Genomic DNA, 20,496 nt, shown 5'->3' on the forward strand with positions numbered 1-20,496 from the left:
CTCCCAGCCCCCGGTGCCTCGCACGATGCCAGGCCCTCACCCCCGCACCCCCAGGCTTAGCGGGCACTGATGGACTGAGCCTAGGGCGGCGTGGCAACGGGTGAGGGCCAGGGACTGTGGGGAGAGCCAGCCCTCCCCCTCCAGCTGTTCCCAGATGTCATTCTGCCCACCCAGGCGCCTGGTTCCTGAGCTCAGGGGGATTCCACGGTTACTAAGCTACTGGTTTTTGTTGACTTTTAAATATTTTCTTCTACGGGAGAGGGGGAGGGGGGCAAAAGTCAGGAAAGAGCAACTAAAAACAGATCAAAATAAGCTCCCCCTCCCCGCAAGAAAGCTGTCCATTCATCTTTCAAACACAAACCAAGGGCCTCTGAACGCAGTCACCTTTCTGGACCAGCGGTCAGCCAGAACTGACCTCCTTCCTCCCCATCCTCACTGCCCTTCCTGGTGAATGAGGGGTGGTGGTGGATGGTCACCCTGTCTTCGAGCCCTGGGTGGACAAAGGGGCTTCTGGAAAGAGAGGAAGAGGATGGCCAGTGGCAATGGGCTGGCTTCGTCCTCGGCCCTGGTGGCCAAGCGCCCCTCCGCCCTAGGCCCATTCCCCAGATACATCTGGATCCACCAGGACACACCCCAGGACAGCTTAGACAAGACTTGCCATGAAATCTGGAAGAGAGTTCAGGGCCTGCCAGAGGCCCTGCAGCCCAGGACCTCCAAGGAGCAGCTCTCTGCCCCCGTGGCTGGCACTCCGAGAGACGGGCTCAGCTTCCAAGAAGAGTGAGTGTGCCCTTACTTCACGCAAGGGAGGAGGGAGGAGATGAGGGCTGACTTTCGGGGTCTGGGGGAAGTGTTTTGACCTGTTGTTCTGCCTGGCTAAACCCTAAAGGCTGTGTGTTTTCCCCCACCCACCACGACCCTTTGACAGTCTTTACAGGAACAAAATGATTGGGGTCCTGAAGTTACCTGGGTGAGGGGCCAGAACAGAACTATATTTCTGCTGCTGTACCAGCCCACTTCGAGGACATTTCTTGTGCAGAGGCATAGACAATACCAAGGTAGATCCGAAGACCTTGAAAAACCACCCTAGCCAGGGAGAAGGTTAGATGTCTGTGGCTTTCCCCAGAGGCAACTAGAATATGCTTCTCCCCTCCCGCCCTGTAAAGCTAGGCATTGGCACAGATGAATTTGGTGGTTTTAAACCACATCTGGAATTCCCTAATACAGGGAGCAGCTGTCCCATTCAGCCTCCACAGAAGCCGCTGCAAGAGCGCACATCAAAATATTTACTGGGAAGGCATTGACATATTCAGAGGACATAATAGAAAATTAAAGTGCGGGAAGATGGCTGTAAATAGCCCGTTTCCTGGATGGGAAATCCTGTATCTGGGAAACACAGAGCTAAATGTTTCTCCACCAGGGCAAATTTGGGCAGATATTGTTGGGGATGGATATATTAGAAAGGAGAGGGAGGAGCAGAGAGGAAGAAAGGACCTTGTTAGGAAAAGCGAATAAATCCACCGAGTTATTAATGTCACCTTTGAGCACGTGTTCACTGCTTTGCATCTTCAAAGTGGGCTGCAAACATTAATTAATCCTCCCAGAGTCCCAATAAGGCAGGTATTCGTGTCCCCATTTTACAGATGGATTAAGTGTTAATAATTAAGTGGTCATTAAAGACTAGGTGATAACTAAGTGTTGCCTGTTCCAACACATGCTCCAGCTCAGCTCAGAGATGCTCTGAAGTGGGGGAACCCTTCAGGCCATTATCAACTGTTTCTGGTTTCAGGGATTTCTACGCAAGAGCTAGGAAAGGCAAAGTGTAACTGCTTCCCAGTTCACACTCCCTGAAGTCTGGTCCTTTTGGGGCTCATTCAGTTACTACACATAAGGGAAGAAGGCACTTTGGCTATTGCTGCCTCTCTGCCCCTGCTCAGCAGGACATGGCTGGGATGGGAATGGCCTGTCTACAGCCAGATTCCTGCTATCTGGCCCTCCGGTGGCACTGAGACCCACTGCCATCTGCTCTGGGACAAGGACTGGGCAGGGGGCCTGTGGGGCTGTGCTCAGCTCTCAATGGCCAAAGAGCTGATTGTCCCCTTTGTGAACCAAGGGTCAGTGGCAGTTTCCAGTAGCTGGCACCCTCTCTGCCAGGACTCACGGAGTTAGTGGAAACAGACTCTACTTCCAGTCTGCACTTGGCTGGAAAGTGAACCTGGCAAACCTTTGGCCGGTCCGTTTGGCCTTGATTTTCTCATCCGCAAATGGAGGGTGATATGCCCTGCCCTGTCCACATTGAGTTGATAATGAGGATCAAATGTGATGGGGACAGGAAACAATCAGCTACATTATCCCAGTGAGGCTGTCCCTAAATGCAGTTCTCAGGGCTTGGAGGTGTGGGTTGTTTTTTGTTGCCTTCGATCTGGGGTTTTCACATGATGCTGATAAATGCTAGAGTACTTCAGAGGCCACCTTCAAGTTGAGTGGCCTGATTCTGGGTCCCAATCCCCACCTCAGCCAGAACTGTTCAGCTTTTATGGCTTTTGCTCACTGGAGTTCAGAAGTAAAGTAGCCAGTCCAGGTCCGATGCATGAGAGAGGGTGCTCAGGGCTGCACTGGGATGACCCAGAGGGATGGGATGGGGCTTCAGGATGGTGAACACATGTACATCCATGGCTGATTCATGTCAATGTACGCCAAAACCACTACAATATTGTAAAGTAGTTAGCCTCCAATTAAAAAAAAAATCATTAAAAAAAAAAAGTAAAGTAAAGGCTGCACTGAAATAAAAGATTCTGCCATAAGAAAAGAGCTGGGAAACCATTGCCGTAGCTGAATAAACGATATCATAATTGTGCAGATATCAACCAAGTAGAACACAATGAGCTATTCTTGAAATAAAGGCAGCTGCGATGGTGGAGTCCGATAGCTCTGGTTTCAGATCTCATTTCAGCCCTGTGCCAGCTGCGGGATTTGTTTAATTGATGTGAGCTTCAGTTTCCTCATCTGCCAAATGGAGATGATTACTATGCATTTCATGGTGTTGTTGGGATGATTAAATGGGATATTTAAACATTTCCAGTAATAACTAGGATTTGTAAAAATTCCTTATAATGATGATGGTGATTTCTTTAAGCCCTGCAATTATTACATGAACTGGGGACTATTTTTAAACTCCCCTTCTTTTGAACTTTTTGTTATGCAAATGTTCAAACATGTAAAAGAGAATGGTATAGTGAATGTCTGTCAATCAACTTCATTAATTATTAACTTTGGTCCATTCTTGTTTCAATTCTTCCTCCCCTATTTTTCAATCCTTTTTACAGATGAAATAACTGGTTTGGAGGGTTTCATTTCTTCTTCTGTAGGCCTGAGGTCCTACAGTTAGGAAGTGGTGGAGTTTCAGAAAACAAACCTAGGACCATCTTACCCACTATGCGCTGGTGTTGGCTCCAGGAACTGAGACATCTTTTTGGAAAGTCAAAATACTTGGCAGTCTCATGTTCTGGGTGAGCAAACATAGCTAACAGAGTTTATATCCAGGGAGCTGTCCAGCATATTTGTCAGATGGCTTCAGGCCCACAAGATAACCTCTCACCCTCTCAGCTAATCTGTCTAGTGTTTCATTTGTAAACCCAGTTTGGGTTTTGGTAATGTTAATTGCTATCAAGGCAGCTAGACAAGTAAGTTCTAGAACTCTTATTAGCCAGAATTTTTTTTTTTTGGTCCCCATTTATCATGGAAACCCAGACATCTCAAGTTTGAAAGAGAACTTGGAGGCTGTTTTCTGTTGCTTGAATCCTTTCCTTGACATCCTTGCTAGATGGTTATCCACTCTCTTGGATGAGAAGCTCACTACTTCCTAAGGTAGCTCCTTCCCTCGATATGATCCCTGACCATGAAAAAATCATTTTCTTTTAGTGTTGAAATCTGTCTCTATCAAACCCATTGACCTAGATTCTGCCCTTAGGGCTCCAAACAGAACCTATCCCCCCTTCCTCTCAGTAGCCCTTCTAGTTATTGAAAGATGGTAACAACATCTTCCCTAGGATTTCTTGTCTTTGTAAGCTGAGTGTCTTTGTTTTCCTGAGCTTCCCTTCATGTTTGGTCAGTTTCCTGCCCATGCTGCTGGTTCTTAGGGCAGCGCAGCAACCAGAACCAAGTACGACAATCCAGGTATGATCCAGTCTGAGCAGACTGGATTCTCCTCTTCTATAGCCTATATTCCTGTTCATGGCAATTAACACCACATTCACTTTTCTCCCCAAGCTGACTTCAGCCTATGAACACACTTCGAGTTCACTCATCCAATTATTCATTCAACACATACTTATTAAGCCATCTACTGTGTGCCTGGCACTGTGCTGAGAGCTAGTGAAATAGAACTGTAAACCAGACAAGGCCCTCCTTTCCTAGAGCTTGCGTTCAAGTAGGGGAGAGAAACACAAAGCAAGTAAATAAAAGAATATAACTTTAGGATGGAAAAAGGACTGGTGTTCTAGTTGGAAGAAACCAATTGTAAGCACATTAAAGTTAAACCAATAATTTCAGCTTGGGAGGAATGAGCTTATGGAAACAAAACTGACTAAAGTACTAAGGGGACTTTCTTTAGATGGAGTGGTCAGGGAAGAACTCTCTGAGCAGAGGTAGTCCTTTGAGCCAAGACCTGGATGCCAAGAAGGAGCCAGCCAGGTGAAAATCTAAGGAAGGATGTCCAGGTAGAAAGGAAAGAAACCACAGACTCTGAGGTGTGAGTGGGCTTGGAGAGGGACAAGGCTGGGGTGTGGTAAGTGATGAAATGTGGCATGAGATGATATCAGAGACAGGCAGGCAAGGTCTCAGGGGCCTGGAGGACCTAGTGGGGAGTTCAGATTTGATTCTTCATGATATGAGTTATGGGACACCTTTGGAGGATTTTAGGAAGTGGGTGTAACATGATTGCATGGACTAGTTTTTAAGGATGCCACCAGCTGCTGTGTGGAAATGGGGCAGGTGAGAGAGCAAGCGGGGAGGCCTCTGGAAAGACGTTCAGTAGCCCAGGGAGCACAGTGGTGATGGCGACTGGTCCAGAGTGAGGGCAGTTTCAGTGGACAGAGGGGGATTTGGCACATATTTCGAGGGGGACCAAAGGAGCCTGCACACAGACAGAGACATCAAGGCTGAATTGAGGTTTTTGGCTTGAGCACTGGTTGGACAATTTATTGAGGAAGAAATGGAGAGAAATGAGCTGTGAGGGAGAAATCTGTAGCTCTATCTAATGTCAGTTTAACTCCAGAATCTCATTCAGTCATCTTTTAATTAGTTTTAAATTTGGGCCGAAAGAATTGTGGCAAGTCACTTACTGACTCGTATTCTAGAATTCCCTATTCATTCAGTTTCCCTGTTACTAACACTGCACAGTCTCGGGATGGGGGTCTGGGGTTTGCTGTTGACTCCATTGGCTGGCCGGTGAAATGGCGTTTGCTCATGCCTTCATTTATGGAGTCAGTCAACAAACACTCGTAGTCGCCTTCTGGGTGCCAGGCCTTGTGCTGGGTCCCTGGGATACACAGATGACTAGGACAGAAGGCCATCTCTCTGAGAGCTGCCAGTCCAAGGGGTGGGATGGACACAGGTCCCCGTGGCAGCAAGGACATTCAACAGATACTTGTGCGTCTACTGCTTCCCTGGTGGCTCAGCTGGTAAAGAATCCACCTGCAATGCAGGAGACCTGGGTTCGATTCCTGGGTTGGGAAGATCCCCTGGAGAAAGGAAAGGCTGCTGGAATACTCCAGCATTCTGGCCTGGAGAATGCCATGGACTGTATAGTCCCTGGGGTCGCAAAGAGTCGGACATGACTGAGTGACTTCCACTTCATTTACTGCTTGCCTGACAAAAGTGGGAAAGGAATACAATGGCGAAAAAGATGGGGAGAATCTATGAACTCCCACAGGGATCTTCAGTGTCTTGAGAAAGGCAGATCACAACATGATAGGATAAAGGTTCTGGTGAAGTGCCAATTCCATGGGTGACTCGGGCTTGGGGTTCAGGGAAGGCTTCCTGGAGGCGGCTGTGGGAGATGAGCTGAAAGGTCATCCTGAGCCAGACCCAAATAGGAGGATAAGTCTACAGAAAGAAAGGAAATCCAAAGGAAAAGAAAACCTCTGGCAGACTTCAGAGGTATCTGTTGCAAGAAGAAATAGGGCTGTTTTGCACTTGCTCTAATAAATCTTCACTGTTTGCACCCATCGGCCAGACCTCCAGGTGGGAGAGCCACTGGGACTTGGAACCCAAGGCACTGCCTCCTTTGAGCTGCTCTCTCAATAAACCAGTCCTTTGTCGCTGCATGCATGCTCAGCAGCTCAGTCATGTCCTACTCTTTGCCTCCCTATGGACTGTAGCCTGCCAGGCTCCTCTGTTCGTGGGATTTCCCCAGCAAGAATACTGGAGAGGCTTGCCATTTCCTCCTCCTGGGGAATCTTCTCAACTCAGAGATTGAACGCAGGTTTCCTGTGTCTCCTGCATTGCAGACAGATTCTTTACCGCTGAACCATCCGGAGGCCCCGTGGCTTGTTGCTACTGTTATTTAAACAGTAAGACAGCCGCCTTTCCACTCCCATTCCCACACAATTTCCCATCACCCCAAGGGAACTCCCCCATCTTTCCCTGCATTTACAGGACTCTTTTTGGACACTTTCTTCTCAAGACCCAGCTCAGGAAAAAATGGGATGAATCTTACCTTTCTGTAACAGTTGTTTGGAATATATCCCCACTTTTATTTATTAATTTTCTTAAAAAAAAAAAAAAGCTTGAAAACTAGTGATGGGAGTGATGAGGACGAGACTTGCACATGAGAACTCAGACTGTTGCCCTAGAGCCAGTTCTGCTCCTGGGTACCATCCTCTTCCCTTGAAGAGGTCAAAGTCCTCTTTGAAAATCTGAGGAAGCTGCCATACACCATTTGGCCTGAAACACATCCTCACATCCCTTGACATTTTGGAAGGTGAGAGAACCCCCACTCCCAAAGTTGGAATCCTTTTCTCATGGACACTTGAGCGTCCCCTCCCTTAAGCTTCCCAGGGCTTTGTCTCAGCCACTGCTGTGATCCCCATCCCACTGACACCGATGCATCCTCCAGCCTGGTTGTCAGGTGAATTAGTGCACATCCGGTGCTGCCGACAGAGGTTCAAGGGCCTCAGCCCTTCCCTCCTCCAACCTCCTTACGCACCTGTTGGTCGCCTTCATGATGGTTTTTGATTCCTTGCCTCCCTGCAGGCTTCTCTTCCCCCATTTTCAGACCATCTTGTCTTACTGTTCCTGGTTCCTTTCCCTCTTGGATGTCCTTCACCTTTTGCCAACTTCATCTTCCTGAAACACATCAACAGCACTACTCAGGCATCCCCATGTATTCCTCCTCGTCTTCTGAACTGCCTGACCTGGTCTTGAAGTGTCTCTGTAGTTGGCCCTGCCTACTTCTCTAGGTGTAGCCCTGAATGCTCTTCTCCAAACTCCCTGTAAACCAGGATGTGCCATGAGTAGGCATACAACTCCCCTGCCGTCACTCAAATTATTCCTCTACCAGGAATGCCTTTCTTCCCTATGTCTACTGAAATCTTACCCATCCTTAAAGACCTGGAATTAGCATATCATCCTCTAAAATTCTCACTGCTGACCCCATTTAACATTTTTCCTTTCTCCTTCTTCTATGTTCCTTTTTTAAAAAATTTTTAAATAAGCAATTATATCCCCTCTCTTTCCTAAGAGTTTAAAGGTGGCTCAGATAACAATAAAATGAGGAGACAGGTGGATTTAGAATCCCAGTATACTTCCCAGCTGTTGCCAAGTTGCTCACGATTTCTATGCCCCATTTTCCTCATCTGAAAGGTGGAAAAAGTCATAGTGACCACCTAAAGGACTGTTGTGGAGGTTAATGAAAGAATGTATGCGAAGTTTGCACAGCACCTGGCAGAAAATGGTGATTCCAAATTCACCATCTTCATTGTCACTCTGCTATCATGAGTATGAAGGATAAAGTGACAGGGGTTAAGTAATCAACAATAGTGTGGGAGGAGGAGACTTATATACCAGAAAACCTAAGCCCAGGGAAAGTGTTCAGTGGAGGCCAGCATGTTGGTCTGAGACTCTAGGCAGGTGGAGCCAAAAGCGGGAATATAACAGTTGGTTTCTGTAACTCATATCATCTCATAGGAGAAAGCAGGACGGACAAGTGCTTCCTTAGCTCTGAGGACCAAATGGCAGAGGTCTTTAGATAAGGGTGATGGGACGGAAGAGTCAGTTTAAAACCAGCTCTTGGGCTGACTGTTGGCCAGAGGGGAGGACACAGAGCTGCAGTGAGATGCATCAGCCTCATTCTGGAGCAGGGTTTCTGATGAGGTGGCCCTCTGGCAAGTACTGTACTCTGCCGGTGGCAACAGTCTCCCATCCCCCACTTGACCATGGCTCCTTAAGGGCAAGGGCTGTGTCTTACTCATCATTGTCTCCCCAGTGCCCAGCCGAGTTCCTGGCACTCGGTGGCAATGCAGTGTGTATGAATGAATGAGTAAGTGAATGACGGATGAGCCATAAAAATGCCACTGCAAGGAGAATGAGGCCCAGAGGTGGCCAGGGTCCAAGTGAGAGGTCACAGTCATCAGAGGAAACTTTGAGTGATGTGGGGACAGGATGTCAGGAAGCCAAGACATTGCGAGCTCTTTTCTTCCATCTGCCTTAAGCCTAAGAAGGGAACTGACGTTTTCGTGAGCAACTGATACGTGCCAAGCTCTGTTGTTTCCATTTTCTATTTATCTCATTGTCTTAGCAACCCTTCTCCGTCGATGGTTAATATTATTCCCGTTTTACAGGTGAGGAAGCCAGGGCTCAGAGAAGTTAGGCAACTTGCCCAGAGTCATCGAGCTCACAGGGACCAGAACAGGGATAGGAACCTGGTGAAGCTTCAAGGCCAGAGCTGATTCCTGGCACCAGAGGCCCTTCAGAATAGCCCTTGCATGTCTGCTTAGTACCGGGAGCCATGAACGATGAAGGCCAAGACGAATCATGATTAACATCCCACGTCCCGTGTCCCCCTTTTTAATTTAATTTTATGGTTTCAGGAGCCGTGTCGCAGGTTCTGGGAGCCTGCAGAGATGGGCCACCAGTGGTTTGGTTTAATCCCCTTTTTAATATCTTTGTTGCAACGTTCTTTCCAATTCAGCTCCCAAGTCACATTAAAAAAAAAATACCTCTTCCTTAGGGTAAGCCTCCTCTTATTAAACAGATTCAAATGAAAAGTTTTAAAGATAATTTGAACAATAAGAATCACTCTGTAGCTCCCAGCCGAAGCTCCTTTATTGCTGTATTTATTCCCCAGTATTTCTTGTCTCATTCCCCAGCTCACTGAATCCGTCATTCCCCACCCCGCCACACACCCTCACCCTTCCTGTCCAAGGCCGGACTTCTGCCCGCTAGTCTCTTCCTCTCTACTCCCTTCTTTCACCTCCAGGGCATGGCGGGTCAGGTTGAGGGCAGAGTGGGAGGTCTCACTTATACCAGCCAATCTGCTTTTTAAGACTGTCACACCTGCCCTGAGGGAGAGGGGGAGGGTGCAGATGGGGGAGCTGCAGTGTCTGGAGGGAAATCCTTATCTGCGCATCCTATTGCATTGTTGTTGTTCATTTGCTCAGTCATGTCTGCCTCTTTGCAGCCCCATGGACCGCAGCACGCCAGGCCTCCCTGTCCATCACCAACTCCCGGAGCTTGCTCAAACTCATGTCCATTGAGTCAGTGATGCCATCCAACCATCTCATCCTCTGTCATCCCCTTCTCCTCCTGCCCTCAATCTTTCCCAGCATCAGGGTGTTTTCCAAGGAGTCAGTTCTTCCCATCAGGTGGCCGAAGTATTGGCGTTTCAGCTTCAGCATGGGTCCTTCCAATGAATATTCAGGACTGATCTCCTTTAGGATGGACTGGTTGGATCTCCTTGCAGTCCAAGGGACTCGCAAGAGTCTTCTCCAACACCACAGCTCAAAAGCATCAATTCTTCAGCTCTTAGCTTTCTTTATAGTCCAACTCTCCCATTCATACATGACTCCTGGAAAAACCATAACTTTGATTAGATGGACCTTTGTTGGCAAAGTAATGTCTCTGCTATTTAATATGCCATCTAGGTTGGTCATAGCTTTTCTTCCAAGGAGCAAGCATCTATCAATTCTGTGGCTGCAGTCACCATTTGCAGTGATTTTGAAGCCCAAGAAAATAAAGTCTGTCACTGTTTCCATTTTTTCTCCATCTATTTGCCATACAGTGATGGGACTCTTGATGAAAGTGAAAGAGGAGAGTGAAAAAGTTGGCTTAAAGCTCAACATTCAGAAAACAAAGGTCATGGCATCCGGTCCCATCACTTCATGGGAAATAGATAGGGAAACAGTGGCTGACTTTATTTTTCTGGGCTCCAAAGTCACTGCAAATGGAGATTGCAACCATGAAATTAAAAGACGCTTACTCCTTGGAAGGAAAGTTATGACCAATCTAGATAGCATATTTAAAAGCAGAGACATTACTTTGTCAACAAAGGTCCATCTAGTCAAAGCTATGGTTTTTCCAGTGGTCATGTACGGATGTGAGAGTTGGACTATAAAAGCTGAGTGCCGAAAAATTGATGCTTTTGAGCTGTGGTGTTGGAGAAGACTCTTGCGAGTCCCTTGGACTGCAAGGAGATCCAACCAGTCCATCCTAAAGGAGATCAGTCCTGGGTATTCATTGGAAGGACTGATGTTGAAGCTGAAACTCCAATACTTTGGCCACCTGATGGGAAGAATTGACTCATTGGAAAACACCCTGATGCTGGGAAAGATTGAGGGCAGAAGGAGAAGGGGACGACAGAGGATGAGATGGTTGGATGGCATCACCGACTCAATGGACATGGGTTTGGGTGGACTCCAGGAGTTGGTGATGGACAGGGATGCCTGGCGTGCTGTGGTTCATGGGGTCGCAAAGAGTTGGACAAGACAGAGTGACTGAACTGAACTGAACTGAACTGATGGGACTGGATGCCATGATCTTAGTTTTTTTAATGTTGAGTTTTAAGCCAGCTTTTTCACTGTCCTCTCACCTTTATCCAGCGGCTCTTTAGTTCCTCTTCGCTTTCTGCCATAAGGCTGGTGTCATCTGCACATCTGAGGTTATTGATATTTCTTCCAGAAATCTTGATTCCAGCTCGTGCTCCATCCAGTTTGGCATTTCTCATGATGTACACTGCATGTAAGTTAAATAAGCAGAGTGGCAGTATACAGCCTTGAGGTACTCCTTTCCTAATCTGAACCAGTCTGTCGTTCCATGTCTGGTTCTAACTGTTGCTTCTTGACTTGCATACAGGTTTCACAGGAGGCAGGTAAGGCGGTCTGGTATTCCCATCTCTTGAAGAAATTTCTAGTTTGTTGTGATCCACACAGTCAAAGGCTTTAGCATAGTCAATGAAGCAGAACTAGATGTTTTTCTGGAATTCTCTTGTTTTTTCTATGATCCATCTGCATCCAAACCGAGGCCTGGAGGCAGAGGGTGGAGGGAGGGAATCCTGGCTCAGAATGCAGATGCCTGGGTCCCATTCTGGACCAACTGAACTGCCATTTCCACAAGGGTGCCCAGGAATCTGCATTTGAAACAAGCACCCCAGGGGACTCCTGTGCATAGCTGTAGAAAGTTCTCTGATACTTTGAGGGTCAAAAATGAGGGAACCTCAGGCTTCAAAGGGACACAGCTTTGAGAAAGAGGTATTCCAAAGAAAAGCTTGAAGGAAGGAGATTGACTCTTTTTGCCTTCTAAGCGGATGCCAGGGATACTGTAGAAAAGGCACTCCACCCTGTGTGAAGACCTTTGTTGAGAAATGAGATAAACATGGAGTCCAGGCTCGGGCAGCTGAGGGATTCCACAGTGACACCTCCCTTCACCCCGGGTGGTGTCACCATCCCCTCGGGACAGATGATCAAGATTTCTGTGACATCCTACCCCCAGCCAGCCTGGACCCTGGGCTGTGAAGGGTCAGCAGGCCGCTCCCCGCACTGCGGGTCTAGAGGTCTGAGCCGCTAACATTTGCATAGCGCCGTCACAGTTTACCCAGTGCTTTCACTTTCATCATCTTGCTTAATCCTCGGGCATCCTGGAGAGTGGAGGAGGGGTGGGAGTCAGTTTCTGCAAGCCTGTGGCCCACTCTGCCCCCTCGCTAGGGAGGGCCCCGGGGATGCAGATTCCAGGTACCTTTGGGATGCAGGAGCATGGGCCCTGGGTGGCAATGGAGTCTGTAGCTTCTCTCCACTCCCCTCTTCACCCCACAAACTGGAAAAATCGGCCCAGTCCTCTCGGCTTGTAAGGGGGGAGCCCGCCCTCCTTCCCCCTTTCTTCCTCCTGGGTTTCTATGAGCTGTGGCAGTGTTGTGTGCACGTGTACGTGGGTGTGTCTATGTGTGTACATGGGTGTGTGCACAGTTGTGAAGTATGTGTACATGTCTGTGCTATGTTTACCTGTGTAGGTGTGTGTCCGCCTGTGGTGTGTGTGTGTGCATGGTTGTAGCACATGTGTGTGTGCACGGCTGTGGTGTGCATGGTTGTCGGTGTGCACACAGCTGGGTGTGGTTGTAGCATATCTGTGTGCCTGGGTGGGTGCGTGTACATGATTATGCTTTGTGCGTGTGTACGTATGGGTTAGTATGTATGTGAGTGTGACTGTGGTGTGTGGGTGTGTGCATAGATGTGTGTGGAGGGGGTGGTGGCATGTGTGTTTGCACGTATGGCTTGGGAAACGTGCGTGTGCACATATGTAATGCTGTGTGGACATGCATAGGTTGGTGTGTGTGTGTGTGTGTGTGTGTGTGTGTGTGTGTGTGAGGGGGGACTCAGGGCAGATCGGTGAATCCTAGGTCTGGGGAGAGGAGGGATGAGGACACAGGTCACTTTTGACAGAGCCTTTGTCCACATTGGACAGAGGCTGCCTTTGGTGCTGTGATGTAGGCTCCAGGGGAAAAGAAGATGGGTCCTTGCTCCCCAGGCAGACGAGAAGACCCAGAGTGTCCAAGAGCCTTGGTCAAGTGAGGGTGGGGCCAGCCGGGGAGTGGGGCCCTTGACCTCTTCATTTAGAAACTGGGATAATTGTATCTCCGTGGGCTTTTGATAAACAGTCGTTCTCCCTCCCCCTCGTATAAAACGGCCTTGTATTTGCACATAATCTACATGCACCTTCCTGTGCACTTTAGATCATCTCTTGATTACTTACAACACCTAGTACAATGTAAACGCTATGTAAGTAATCGTAAAGTACAACATAAAAGCTATCTAAGTAGTTGCCAGTGTGCAGCAAATTCAAGTTTTGCTTTCTGGAATTTTCTGGAATTTTTTTTCAAGTATTTTTCATCCATAGTTGGTTGAAGCCGCAGATGTGGAACCTGTGACTATGGAGGGCCGACTGTGTAACAAACTACCTCAAACTTTAGTGGCTCTAAACCACAGCTTCCTACCCAGCTCTCCCCAGCTGAGCAGTCTAGTAGGCTGGGTTCTGCCAGTTGGTTCTTCTGGGTGGGGCTGGGCACGCGTGGCAGGACGTGGCTCATCCTTACACACATGTCTGTGGTCATCCAGGCCTGGCTAGTCAGCTGAGGATCTTGGGGTTTTCCTCCACGGGATGTGTTATCCTCCTGGGCTTGTTCATGGGGAGGTCGCCAAAACCCCCGAGAAACCAGAGGTTAAGCCCTAATGCCCAAACGCTTGCCACATCTCTGCTTCTTTATTGAACCAACCAAGCAGGCGCTACCATAGGGTCAAAGCTATAGCCGGTCTTCACACCACCCCGTTGCAGTTGTTGTGAGGATTCAAATAAGAGTTTTTCATGGAATGTGTTTAGCGCTGTGCCTTGCTGATTAGTTCATCCTCCATAAATACTCACTCTTCTGATTTTGTGAACTGGAACCAGAGGCTTAGACATATTCGACAGCTTGATGGAGGTCTGGCCTCCATGCAGCCGTGGAATTTGAACTCAGCTCCTGCCTCCTTCCAGGCAGCGAGCTCTTAGCCACTCTGCTGCTCTGCCCACGCAGACACACAGAGGAGTCGGTCTCACCTGCCATCACGAGGCTGGTCAGTCTCTGGATGGAGCCTGAGCCCTTCACTTGCTTCCATCTTCAGTCAGCCATGTTCCCCGGGCACCAGGCCTGGGTACCATGTTTTGTCATCGATCTGAAATGCCATGGTGGGAAGAAAATATTTGTTTTGGTGTCCTCTTCCAGCACTAACAATTTTCTGCTTGCATTTTTCTGTTGTTTGGCTCAGATGAATAGCAGTTTTCATCTTTGCTCTGTGTTATCATGTACACAGAACTGCTGTCGGGGAGCTAACAGCATGCTTGCTTAGTCATTATTCTGGGAAGGGGTGCCAGCCAGTCAATAGCCTTTATTTTTATACGACTCTGTACACTGCAAATGCTGAAATGTCGCGCCGCGCCCGCGTACAGCGTCACCATCAGACACCTATCATTTCTGGAGGCGGGCGGAGCGGAGGTGGTGGCCACCGTTGAGGCCAGGCACCAATTCTGACTGGCTTCCTCTGTCAGCACCCGGGAGCTGGGTTAACCGCCCTGAATGATTCACTGTGATAGAGTCTGTGGCAGATTTTATGGTTTTTACCCACTCAAAGGAGAAAGCAAATAGCACCTGAGAGATGCCAGCCTCGGCAAAACTTCTTAAGGAGAGAGGAAGAAAGATAGATGCAGGCAGGCAGGCTTGGTGTGGGACCTAGCACCGTCGTGGGAGAGGGAAAATTCTTTCTGGGAGCCCCACCGTGGGCTCTAAGAGGTGGGCAGGATCTTTGTGGGGTCTGCAGTGGGACTGCCTTACCGGGGTTGGGAATTCTTAGGACGAGGTCAAATAGGCTGGTCACTGTCATCCCTTCAGCTCACAGGGGTGCCAGGCCTGCAGTAAGGAAATGAGACGGAAGGCCAGAAAAATGGAATCAAAACCAGGGAGTCTGCAACCAGTAAAAGGAGCTGGGTGGTCTTTGGCAACACAGCTCTTGATTTCCAGAGTTCCAAGAAATGGACGAGGATAAAGATAAATTCATGAGCAAGTTCACTTATTTATTCAGTAAATACCTATTTAGCTTGGAGGTGGTGCCCAGCACAGTTCAAGGTCTTGAGGCTTCCGTGGTGGACAAGATACAATTCCTGCCCTCAGGGAAGATGTGTTATTGTCGGAAATAAAGACATTAAAAAAATCTACTTTGCGAGGGTGATGAACACTAGGAAAGAAATAAACAGGTTGATGGAGCAGAGAGTGCTTCGTAAGAGTTAGTCCAGGGATGGACTAGCATCCAGCAGGTGCAAAGACCCCGGGTTATAGTGAACTCGATATGCAAAGGAATATTTCTAAGACCAGAGGGGCTGGAAGAAGAGGAATCTCAAAGCAGGAAGGCATAACTGGGCCACTTAGTGGGGTGCCCTGGGGGTTAGAAAGGGGTCTGGATTTTTATTGTGTGCAGTAAGAACCCACATAAGGATTTAAGTGGGGGAATGGTTTGATCTAAGTTCTGAGGATGTCTTTCCTCGGCCGGCATGCAGTTTTCTAAGGAACAAATGAATCATGTTTTCTTGGGGGTGGAAAGGGCAGGAAGGGGAGACCCTTGCTTAGGGACTTGTACCTGTGTGCTGAATCTTGATTGTAGCAGGTGTTTGATAGAGGCTGTCTAGGAGAAATGGAGATGGAATGATAGTGACTGGATTGATTTATTCCCCCAAAGTGTTGATCCAGGATTGCTGTCGGGCTCGGGGTGGGGGGTGGGGAGGGTTTCCAGCAATGTCCCTAAGGCTCTGGACTCTGGACTCTCTCACCTTCAACATTCCTATCCATAAATTGGCGGGGGACCCAGAAGGCAGACTCATCAGACATGCAGTTGACACAGAGCTGTCAGGGACAGCTAAGGCCACGGATGACAGGCTCAGGACTCACCATGATGATCCTTCACAGGCTGGAGTGATGGGATGAGCCCAGCAATATCCTTGATTACATTCAGACTGGGGAACAAAGCCCAGCCTTGGAGCAGGGAGACCTCGCTGGAGAACTTTCCCTGAAAAGGAAGCTGGGGTGGGGCAGGAAAAGGTCAGAAAGTCAGCTGGACCCAGGAGCATCCCCACAACAGCCTCTTCACTTCCTTGGTGACAGAGTTCTTAGCCTCTTAGCAGTTCACTTTTCTCATCTGTAAAGAGAGAATGATTTTGTCAATCGCCTAGAGGCATGGAGAAGATTAAACAGAAGCATATATGTGGATGCCTGGCTTCCAGTCTGGCCTTCAGATTCATGGCAGATGCAAAGGAAATAGGAGTTTGTAGAGACTGTCCCAGGGAGGGTTGGGTGCCCTGGGCCAGTCTTTCAGAGGAACCTGCAGCCCAGGTGAGCCCCTCTGTTCTTGGCACAGACTGTTCTGGGAATGCAAGCTTCTTAAGAGGCCCATTGATCCCCATGATGTTCCAGAAAAGAATGGCCAAGGAATATGAGAAGGAGTTTACACTCAGCTCCTTCTGGGTCCTCTCCATCAACCTGGCTCTGGGGTGTGGGAGGGGTAGGAGTGTCCTCTCAGGTGCTGAGGAGGGACCACCTGCAGGGTGGATTTGGTACAGAGACCTCAGGCCTCGTGGGTCTTTTAAAAGCTGCTTTGGCTTCTCCTTGGAGCTGGTGCTTTGAAGGACACCGTGGCGAGACTTGTGTGTCTGTCTGTTGTAGCACTTTTTTATTTTCAGAAAGAAAAAAAAAAAAAAAATGAGAAGCCAAACAGACAAAAATAGAGCTAATAGTACTTGGTGGACCCATGTACCTCTCACTAAGCCTTAGACCCGGTCAACATAAGGCCAGTCTTGCTTTATCTACTCCCCAACCCCTATCTTTTCCCTCCCCCTGCTAGATTAAGTTTAAAGCTAACCCCAGATGTAATGTTATCTGTAAAGACTTTAGCATGTATCTCTAAGAGATAACGCTTTTATTGTTTAAGTATAACCACAATACCATTATTCTGACTTTTAAAAATTAACATAATTGTGATGTCTTTCTAATTCAGAAGATCTATCTGTATACAGCTTGCTTTGCAAGTTTTGGAGGGGGACAGTTCAGTTCAGGTCAGTCGCTCAGTCGTGTCCGACTCTTTGCGACCCCTGGCACGCCAGGCCTCCCTGTTCATCACCATCTCCCAGAGTTCACTCAGACTCACGTCCATCGAGTCCGCGATGCCATCCAGCCATCTCATCCTCGGTCGTCCCCTTCTCCTCCTGCCCCCAATCCCTCCCAGCATCAGAGTCTTTTCCAATGAGTCAACTCTTCTCATGAGGTGGCCAAAGTACTGGTGTTTCAGCTTTAGCATCATTCCTTCCAAAGAAACCCCAGGGCTGATCTCCTTCAGAATGGACTGATTGGATCTCCTTGCAGTCCAAGGGACTCTCAAGAGTCTTCTCCAACACCACAGTTCAAAAGCATCCATTCTTCGGTGCTCAGCCTTCTTCACAGTCCAACTCTCACATCCATACATGACTACTGGAAAACAATAGCCTTGACTAGACAGACCTTAGTCGTCAAAGTAATGTTTCTGCTTTTGAATATACTATCTAGGTTGGTCATAACTTTCCTTCCAAGGAGTAAGCGTCTTTTAATTTCATGGCTGCAATCTCCATCTGCGGTGATTTTGGATAAGTCTGACACTGTTTCCACTGTTTCCCCATCTATTTCCCATGAAGTGATGGGACCAGATGCCATGATCTTAGTTTTCTGAATGTTGAGCTTTAAGCCAACTTTTTCACTCTCCTCTTTCACTTTCAACAAGAGGCTTTTTAGCTCCTCTTCACTTTCTGCCATAAGGGTGGTGTCATCTGCATATCTGAGGTTCTTGATATTTCTCCGGGCAATCTTGATTCCAGCTTGTGTTTCTTCCAGCCCAGCATTTCTCATGATGTACTCTGCATATAAGTTAAATAAGCAGGGTGACAATATACAGCCTTGATGTACTCCTTTTCCTATTTGGAGCCAGTCTGTTGTTCCATGTCCAGTTCTAACTGTTGCTTCCTGACCTGCATACAGATTTCTCAAGAGGCAGGTTAGGTGGTCTGGTATTCCCATCTCTTTCAGAATTTTCCACAGTTTGTTGTGATCCACACAGTCAAAGGCTTTGGCATAGTCAATAAAGGAGAAATAGATGTTTTCTGGAACTCTCTTGCTTTTTCCGTGATCCAGCGGATGTTGGCAATTTGATCTCTGGTTCGTCTGTCTTTTCTAAAGCCAGCTTGAACAGAGAGGCAAAAACTGGTCCTTCTAATGTCTGGTTTCTGTGACTTGAGATTCCCCTGTTCCCTTTGAGGGTGATAATGAAGAATATGGGGAATCAATATCTTGGGACCATGGATTGGTAGCCTCTTTATTCCAAGTGTTCCCAGGGACACAGCAGGAAAGTGAAGTGAAATGAAAGTGTTAGTCGCTCAGCTGTGTTGGACTCTTTGTGACTCCATAGACTGTAGCCCATGAGGCTCCTCTGTCCATGGAATATTCTCCAGGCGAGAATACTGGAGTAGGTAGCCATTCCTTTCTCTAGGCGATCTTCCTGACCCAGGGATTGAGCGCGGGTCTCCTGCGTTGCAAGCATGTTCCCAGGGACATAGCGGCAGAGGCGTCCAATTGATAGATTGAGTCTAGATGTGGGGAGGAGGAAAAATGGGAGTAAAGAGAGAGAGCCGGGAGGAAGGGAAGAACCGAGTGAATGGCCTTGCCCCTTCCATGGCGCCCGTGGCCAGCATCCAGCACCAGCCCGCTCCCGCTGCCAGCCACCGCGTGCCCAGTGCTCCTGTGTGTGTGTCTGTCCAAGCCCGCACAGGGGTCACTGCACCAAGTGCTCATCCCACCCAGGGGCTGGGTGCTTGTAGTGCCATAGGTGTCGTACTTTGTCACAGGGGAGTCCCCAGGGTTCCGGGATGTGGCAGGAAGTGAGCAGTAGTGCCCGATTCTGATCTCAGTCTGTTTGACTGGAGCCTGCTTTTCCCTGGCACAGCTCCCAGCCTCCAGGCCTGGGGAGACCACATGCAGGGCTGGTGTTCAGGAGGTGGTGGCTATCACCGACATTAGAATAGTGACAAGCTCCCACGTTTTAAACTCTTCCCTAGGCCTCCCAAGTGCCCTGGCCAGCCATGACCTTTACCAGGACCCCTTGGGACTCACCAGTAACCATCAGCTATGGGATTAATGCCGGCACAGTAGGAGCGCCTGGGACTGTAGCCTGTGCTCATTCTGACTGGTTGTCAGATACAGAGACCATCCCCTGGTTTTATGTGTGATGACTGTGAGTCATTTTGTACGTGTGTGTGTGTGTCTGTGTCTGTGTACATGTGTTCATATATAGAGCATTACCAGGAAGGAACATCCTTGCTGGGAGCATTTGCTAGTCATTGTTTTGAGGGCTCACTGCATCCACAGAATGGGCTGTCAGGGCAGGAATATACTCTGAGCCTACCCAAAGATCCATTTACAGGATGCTTTAATTTTCCCCTCTGCCTCTTTTTTCACCGTTTTCACCAGCGATAGAACTCTGAGCAGTCTCTAGAATGCTCTATGTAGGCCAACTTATCCACCCTTCCTGGGAACCCACCCAGGAGGGAGAGCAGGGTGGGCTGCCACAGTCCTCCTGGGAGTACCAGGGATGAAGGTCCTCCCTTACCAAGGATGCTGGTGGGGCAGTGTGGGCCCAAACCAGTCCAGCAGGATTGCTACCCTCTCCCACGCCTGGAGACAGCCAGCATCTAGGAGCTTAGAGTCCATGGGACCATTAGGCCACATTAGAATGGTACTGGCCACCAAGGGTGCAGTTGGAGGTCCCAGGTCTCAGGTGCAGGTAGAGGCCAGTGTTTAGATACAGGAAGATTATTGTGAATCAGTGCAGGGATCGAGCAATTGCTGGTGCTCCCAGGCAGCCCAATCTGTGATCTGGTCAGAAGGCCATGCCAGCCAAGGTGGACACGGGTATCTATGGAGCCACTGTGCAGATTTCCGGATCCAGAGGCCCAGCCCAGCTGACAGAGGTGTATATAGACTGGTTGTCCCTTTAACTGCCTTTACTGTGCGAGACATGGTCTGAAGTGTTTCTGTGATACTCCGCTTCACCAGGAAGGAAGACAGCGGTACCATGATGCTGAGCAAGGGACCCAGGATCACATAGCTGGGAAGTGACTGATCCAGACTGTGAGCTCCAGCTGCCACCTTGCTGTCCCTGCTCTGACTCAGACCATCCTGCAGTGCCTGGGGCCCCGGCATTCTGGACACCACATCCAGAGCTGTTGACTCAGTCCTGTCCCCTTTGCTGCTGGTCCTTTAGTGCTTTGGGTCCTGAGCACCACCAAACAGGGAGCGATGGACAGAAATCAAGACTCGGCCCACTCGGCAAGATGGAGCACTGGGAGAGGACCCAGGGGTCCCGATTCCCAGAACCAAGCTCTTAGGACTATTGCCTGTTCAGTTCAGTTTAG

General features: G+C 48.7%; 1 protein-coding gene across 1 annotated transcript in view; it reads left to right on the plus strand.

Annotated features, from left to right (window-relative positions):
• The first annotated feature begins 391 nt into the window (after nt 1-391).
• Nucleotides 392-20,496, plus strand: part of C1H1orf94 (chromosome 1 C1orf94 homolog) — a 44,193-nt gene continuing 24,088 nt past the window's right edge. The window contains exon 1 of the mRNA XM_004001783.5: nt 392-777. Coding sequence (XP_004001832.1) covers nt 452-777 — 326 coding nt within the window. The 5' untranslated portion in view covers nt 392-451. The remainder of the gene's footprint in view (nt 778-20,496) is intronic.

The sequence above is a fragment of the Ovis aries genome, chromosome 1, assembly GCF_016772045.2.
Source record: "Ovis aries strain OAR_USU_Benz2616 breed Rambouillet chromosome 1, ARS-UI_Ramb_v3.0, whole genome shotgun sequence".
Classification (NCBI taxonomy): Eukaryota; Metazoa; Chordata; class Mammalia; order Artiodactyla; family Bovidae; genus Ovis; species Ovis aries.